We start from the raw sequence: 6510 nt of genomic DNA on the forward strand, positions 1-6510 counted from the left end.
CTGCCTCATCGCCTTTGATAATGTCCACCGCAGTTGTAGACGAAACGTCAGGAAGAAATTCCCATAGACCACGGCTTCAAAACCCGGAAAACATTCCTAAATGTAAAGCTTAAATTGGTCAATTCTGATGGTTTCAGGCTCCAGACAAAAAACCTCCAGGTTCTTGGCCGAAAAAGGGGCAAATTGAGTTCATCGACACGACGATGAGATACAGTCCGCACGATGCCCCAGTTTTGAAAAATCTGGACATTATCATAAAACCGCAGGAAAAGGCAGGTTTTCGGTTTTTTCGTGCTTTGGTCGCATTGAACGTTTTGAAATGCCCAGATCGGGATCGTTGGAAGAACCGGAGCTGGAAAGTCGTCGTTGATCCTCACCTTGTTCCGGCTGGCGTACTTCGAAGGCGAGATCTACATTGACCATTTGGATATCAGCGTGCTCGGGCTTCACGACTTGAGGAGGAAGATCTCCATTATTCCTCAAGTGCGGCTGGAAGCATCAAACACAGGCACATTTATGCAGACTTTGCCTGCAGGAACCGGTGGTTTTCCACGGCACTTTGAGGTACAACCTGGACCCGTTTGATGAGCACACTGATCAGGAGATGTTATCCGCTCTGGTGGATGTCGAAGACAAGGATGCCATCTCTAAGGGACTTGGTAAAGCCCTAAAATTCCTAAATCTTTTTGCTGATTGATCAGTTGCTTGTTGAAAAGCGTGCCTCGACAAAGTGATGACTGAAGGCGGGCAGAATGTGAGCGTAGGGCAGCGGCAGATGATTTGCTTGGTGCGGGCCATACTGAAGAACAACAAGATCCTGGTTATGGATGAGGCCACTGCCAATATGGACGCTCAGACGGACAAACTCATTCAGAAGACTATCCGGACCAAGTTTGCTCAGTGCACTGTTTTGACTATTGCGCATCGGCTCCATACGGTTATGGACTCGGATAAGGTGGGATTTTTGCGCAAACATGCGGCTTTCTTGAACAATTCAGCTGCAGATTCTGGTGATGGATGCGGGTGAAGCTGTGGAGTTCGATCATCCCAACATACTGCTGCAAAACCCTAAAGGATACTTGTCGGAGCTGGTCAGGAAGACTGGCACTGGAACAGCAGCTTTTCTGAAGAAAACTGCCAAAGAGGCGAGTGGGATTTTTTATTATTTGAGGGTTTTGATAGTTGAAGCGCTTTAGAACTACGAAGCTCGACAGAAAACGCGCCAGATTTTGGAGCAAGACGGTGCGGATTCCGCGAGGTCCTCCCTGTCTGATTTGGCATGATCCATTGGCTGGCGAGCCTGATTTTAGTAAAACCCCGGAACTTAAGAAAATAGTTATATATTGAATATGTAAAATACATCTTTGCCTAGCCCTTAACTAAGTGTACAATGACTAATTAGTGATTTTCCGCAGCTGCGCCCTCTTAGCCTACCTGCCTATATACAAAAGGAAATCGTACATCCTCCTGAGGATCTCTCTGTACATAAAGTGTACAAATAACTCAGACTGTGTTTCTCCTTATGTTTAAATACAAATACAAAAAATACTAAAGAAAAACGGTTGGATACACATCCACATGATACATTATCTCTACCTACCTGGCTTAGTTTAGCTTATTGACTATTACAGGTCAAATTGTACAGATACTGGATATTAGTTGCTGTGAGGCGATTGTTAAACATGAGCTATCAAAAATATAGTTTGTACATCTGGAGTAGCATAAAAAGTGGCTAAGTGAAAATGCTTGGAATACTTAAGGCGGCAAAAGCTGATTGAAATGTTCCGATCCTACTCTTCCTAGTCCTCCTGGGCAATTTTGTGAAGAAGCGCGTCGCAGGTTTTCTTCGCATCCCCCAGTAGCATGGAGGTGTTGGGCTTGAAGAACACTGGATTGTCCACAGCAGCGTAACCAACACCTGAAACATTTATTACGGCGAAGAAGACATTTCCACTGAGGTACAAAGAATTCTGCAGAATTCACCGCCCACCTAAAGAGCGCTTCATAACAATCACTTGATCGGACTTCCAGACGTTCAGCACGGGCATTCCAGCAATGGGAGAATTGGGATCATCCACTGCTGCACTGTTGACTGTGTCATTAGCGCCGATGACCAGCACCAGGTCCGTTTCATCGAAATCTTCATTAATTTCCTCCATTTCCAGAACATCGTCATATGGAACGCCGGCTTCAGCCAAAAGCACGTTCAACTGCCCGGGCATTCTGCCTAAAGTAGAAAAATTCGCTTGTCTTCATTCTTCGCAACTGGCCACCCACAGAGAACTGGTCTAGTCGGGACTAGAACTCCTCTAGAAGAGTCTAGTTGTTACCTGCAACTGGATGAATGGCAAATCTCACATTCTTCCCCTGCTTCTTCAGAAGATCGACCATTTCCGCAATTGGATACTGGGCTTTGGCCACGCACAGCCCATACCCTGGCACGATGATGATGTTTCTGGCGTTTTTGATCACCTCAGCTGCTCCATCGATGTTTATCTCCGTATGGCTGCCGGTGATTTCCATGGGCTTTCCAGTGCCGGTGCTTGAAGTGCCGTAGCCGCCCAGAATCACGTTGGGCAAGGAGCGATTCATGGCCTAGAAACCCCTCCAAACTCATTCTCCTCTTAACCTTGGCCACCAAACGCACCTTGCACATGATGTACGATAAAATAGCTCCAGAGGAGCCGATCAAGGCCCCCACAATGGTCATCAAGTTGTTGTTCAACATGAAGCCTTCGGCGCAAAGCGCCCAGCCTGAGTAGCTGTTGAGGACGGTGATGACCACTGGCATATCGGCACCTCCGATAGCTGAGGTGAGGGTCACGCCCATCACTGTGCTTAAAGCTGCTGTGGTCCCCAAAGCGCTGAGGCCTCCTGCTAAAGTGGGATCGTAGAAGAGGTAGCCGCCCGCTGCGATGTTGCTCAAGAGGAGCGCGGAGTTGAGGGCGTGGCGTCCTGGTAGGAGCAGGGGGCTGGACTTCAGCGCCCCCTGCAGCTTTCCATAGGCAATCAGCGACCCACTGCGAACAAACTTCTAGACCCCAAAGCAAACTCCGAATGGGTTTGTACCTGAAAGTAACGCCCCCGATGTAAGTTCCCAAGAACAGGGCGGTTTTAACCACATTAGCGGCCGGGTCGGTAGCAAAAGTGGGAAAGTCGTGGATGTAAGTGGCTATGCAAGTGAGCACTGCGGCCATTCCGACCAAACTGCGCAAAAAAACCCAAACATGTTGATGAAGGAACTCTAGGTTTGATTGGCCCAGACCTGTGGAACGCTGCCACCAACTGCGGGAGATCAGCAATCTGAATCCGCTTGGCAATTATGGATCCCAGAGCGCCGCCTCCTAGAGCTACTGCGGCCATTTGGGCCAGCACCTCATTGCTGGGCGCTATTTGCCCGAGAGTGGCCGCTATTCCCCCGGTCACTCCAATCTGCAACACTCTGCTGGTATGCGCCCTAGTTCTACACTAAACGCTTACAATTCCCAAGCTGTTCCCTAATCGGGCAGTGGCCTGGCTGCTCAATCCCGCCAAGGCCCCCACGCAACACAAAGAGGCGGCCAAGTAGGCGGCTTGGTGCACTTCGGCAAGGCCTGACATTGCAGCATATCCGTAACCGCCTAAAAACACTGCAGCTGGGATCCCGTAAAGGATATTGTAGTCTGGAGGATCTCCAGGTCTAAACGGGAAAAACTGTTAGAGATTGCACATATTAGGCAATTGAATGTGAGTTACCTCCTGAACATATCGAGCATTCGTTTGGTGACCAGGAACCCGCCGAAGACGTTGATGAAGGAAACAAAGGCCGCCCCAGCTGCCAGCGCCTAAAGCACGCACAATTACCCTCACCCTATTGGGAGCAGGAGGTAGGAGACTTGCCTCTACAGAATTCGTGGGGCAATAGCCCCCGTTCATCAGCAACAACCCGCCAACGGCGGTTATTCCAGAAATGGCATTTGTTACCGACATTAGGGGAGAATGGAGCGCGGGAGTCACTCCCCAAACGGTGTGGTAGCCAACTATTCCCGATAAGCCCAGAACAGTGAGCATTGAGGTGAATTGCGGATTGGGAGAGATGGCGCCTAAACCCACTAGTCCTCCCACTCCTGCCACATTAAAGCAAAAAAGGCGATCAGTAAGACACTTTTTTGCTGTAGGTAGTATTTACCGGCCGTTGTGATTAACGCGTTGTCCATGGTCTTCTTGAATGGACTCAGCTGCACCTCTGCCACCTTGGCCGCCTCCACTGCCGCCTTTTTAGGGGCTACAGCCGCTGGCGGGCCTGCAGGCTTTGGAGGCGGCCACAACAGCTTGCCTTTGTCCAAAACGATACTGCCGCGCACCACTTCGTCGTTGAGATCGATGTTGAAGTGGCTGTTTTCTCCTGAAAACATCTGCGTAACATTGGAGTGTTTATGACGTTGATCAGGATCATCCTCACCAATTGATAGCAGAAATTTGGAAATGTTGTTGGCGTATAATGTGGAGCTCTGAGTGGGCAGCATACTGGGGAAGTCAGTCAGCCCAACGTGCGTTATGTTGTTGAAGGAGTAGATTTCTCCAGGTTTGGTGGTTTCGATGTTGCCTCCAGCTTCAGCGGCCAGATCCACCACCACACTTCCGGGTTTCATGTTGGCGATATGCTCCTAAAGGCGGAAATTGCTAAATTCATTCACATTATCTCAAGAGAGTTACAGAGACCTTAAGGATCAGCATGGGGGCCTTTTTGCCTGGAATGAGAGCGGTGGAGATGATAATGTCCACCTCTTTGCACTGTTTGGCAAACAGCGCGTGTTCAGCGTCGATGAACTCCTTGGACATTTCCTTGCTGTAGCCTCCCGAGTCGCCTCCTTCCTCCTACAGCACAACCATTAAAGAAACCCCTATTAGATCCAGAAAAGAGAGGATTGAAGAGGAAGGCAAAGCAACCAGTGGCTACTGGGAATAACTGGCCTCTCACCTCAATGGTGATAGTGAGAAACTCCGCCCCCAACGACTCCACTTGCTCTTTTACAATAGAGCGGGTGTCAAAGGCTCTGACAATGGCCCCCATGCATTTGGCTTGGCCAATAGCGGCCAGTCCTGCCACTCCCCCTCCAATCACCAGCACCTTGGCTGGGGGAACTTTGCCAGCAGCGGTGATTTGGCCTAAAGGGACACCAAGGGGTGAATCTCGGAGGGCGAGTGATTTTTTTTAGTACCTGATAAAAACCGAGGGAAATGACTGGCAGCTTCCACCACCGCTCTATAACCAGCTATGTTGGCCATTGAGCTGAGGGCGTCGAAGACTTGGGCTCTGGATATTCTGGGAATGCAGTCCATGGCTGGAAACATAAGAGGGTGGAGAAAATGCGGATGGTTTCCGAGGGAGTTTACCAAAGGCGTTGATTTTTCTCTCTCCTAGTTTCTGCACCAACTCTCCATTCTGGGCGGGGTATAGGAAGGAAATTAGAGTGGAATTTTCTCTGAAGTTTGGCACTTCCTCATTCAGCGGCTGTCTGACTTTCAAGATGATATCTGGAGGAAACTTGTAAATATCCAGGAGGTTTATAAAAAGGCATCCAGTTACCTGACTGGAAGATTTTCTGGTTATCCACCAGTTTGGCGCCAGCCTGCTCGTAGTCCTCATTTCTGAACTTTGCCAGAGCTCCGGCGCTCTGCTCAATGTTCACATTGAAGCCCTTTTTAACCAAAGTTTGAGCGACCAGAGGAGTTATTGCAACCCTAAAACCGTGGGTATGAAAGCAAAGTACCTTAGTCGGGTATTTTGGTACCTTTTTTCGTTTTTCCATATCTCTTTGGGCACTCCAATGGTCAACTGACTGTAAGGAGTTCCTCTAACTTCAGCTTCCTTCCCATGCAATTGGCCTTTGCTGAAGTGCCTCTTTGCCACATTTTCTAGCGCGGTGAGGTTTTTCAGTCGCAATTGGATCATTTGCTGTCGGTTAACGCATATTCTCAATATTCCCCTAGCCATTTTTCTAAGCAAACTGTTTCATATTTTCCTAAAACAAGTCGCGTTATTACCGCATTTGCTGATAAAAATTCTGGGTCAATTTTTATTTATGTAAATTATTTACACAGTGGCTCCAAAATGAATCCGTTTTAAATATGAGGCCGCGAAGTTGTTGAGCGAGAAATTTTCAACGCTGATTTTGGAAAACGCTTTAACATGTGAGTAAAAAATGATGGTACTTTTTAGACGCTCCTTAAAAATCAGTATCTGCACTTTTCTACCTAGTACCTGAATGCATTGTCTTTACCGTATAAAAATTTCAAGAAGTTAGTTGGTCTAGTTAGGAAGTTTTAATTTTTTAAGAGAGAGTGACACGCGGTTAAAATATTATCATTTTTGGGGCTTCTCAAAACTCATTGTCTGCGTATTTTTGTGCAACTTTTCTACCTCAAGTACCTTAATGCATTGTCTTTACCGCATAAAAATTATTTCAAGAAGTTAGTTGGTCTAGTTAGGAAGTTATAATTTTTTTAAGAGAACGTGATAAGTGTCTG

The 6510-nt window shown here is 47.8% G+C and overlaps 2 protein-coding genes across 3 annotated transcripts in view; one reads left to right on the forward strand and one right to left on the reverse strand.

Annotated features, from left to right (window-relative positions):
• The window catches only part of LOC109539822 (ATP-binding cassette sub-family C member 4), a 6113-nt gene extending 4722 nt beyond the window's left edge, over positions 1 to 1391 (forward strand). For both annotated transcript variants that reach the window (XM_048664989.1, XM_048664990.1), the window contains exons 18-23: positions 138 to 272; positions 328 to 483; positions 536 to 659; positions 717 to 955; positions 1005 to 1145; positions 1197 to 1391. In XM_048664989.1, coding sequence (XP_048520946.1) covers positions 138 to 272; positions 328 to 483; positions 536 to 659; positions 717 to 955; positions 1005 to 1145; positions 1197 to 1283 — 882 coding nt within the window. In that variant the 3' untranslated portion in view covers positions 1284 to 1391. The remainder of the gene's footprint in view (positions 1 to 137; positions 273 to 327; positions 484 to 535; positions 660 to 716; positions 956 to 1004; positions 1146 to 1196) is intronic.
• Positions 1325 to 6510, reverse strand: part of LOC109539868 (NAD(P) transhydrogenase, mitochondrial) — a 7598-nt gene continuing 2412 nt past the window's right edge. Inside the window, exons 2-18 of the mRNA XM_019907928.2 lie at positions 5775 to 6005; positions 5570 to 5724; positions 5377 to 5517; positions 5202 to 5324; positions 4961 to 5148; positions 4702 to 4857; positions 4442 to 4646; positions 4169 to 4384; positions 3880 to 4106; positions 3736 to 3824; positions 3481 to 3679; positions 3266 to 3432; positions 3070 to 3207; positions 2648 to 3020; positions 2331 to 2595; positions 1991 to 2227; positions 1325 to 1918 (exon numbers count right to left, since the gene is read on the reverse strand). Of these exons, the coding sequence (XP_019763487.2) occupies positions 1800 to 1918; positions 1991 to 2227; positions 2331 to 2595; positions 2648 to 3020; positions 3070 to 3207; positions 3266 to 3432; positions 3481 to 3679; positions 3736 to 3824; positions 3880 to 4106; positions 4169 to 4384; positions 4442 to 4646; positions 4702 to 4857; positions 4961 to 5148; positions 5202 to 5324; positions 5377 to 5517; positions 5570 to 5724; positions 5775 to 5977 (3201 nt within the window). The 5' untranslated portion in view covers positions 5978 to 6005 and the 3' untranslated portion in view covers positions 1325 to 1799. The remainder of the gene's footprint in view (positions 1919 to 1990; positions 2228 to 2330; positions 2596 to 2647; positions 3021 to 3069; positions 3208 to 3265; positions 3433 to 3480; positions 3680 to 3735; positions 3825 to 3879; positions 4107 to 4168; positions 4385 to 4441; positions 4647 to 4701; positions 4858 to 4960; positions 5149 to 5201; positions 5325 to 5376; positions 5518 to 5569; positions 5725 to 5774; positions 6006 to 6510) is intronic.

Source organism: Dendroctonus ponderosae, unplaced genomic scaffold, assembly GCF_020466585.1.
Source record: "Dendroctonus ponderosae isolate FM_Combo_2020 unplaced genomic scaffold, Dpon_F_20191213v2 Dpon_F_20191213_3, whole genome shotgun sequence".
NCBI classification, from domain to species: Eukaryota; Metazoa; Arthropoda; class Insecta; order Coleoptera; family Curculionidae; genus Dendroctonus; species Dendroctonus ponderosae.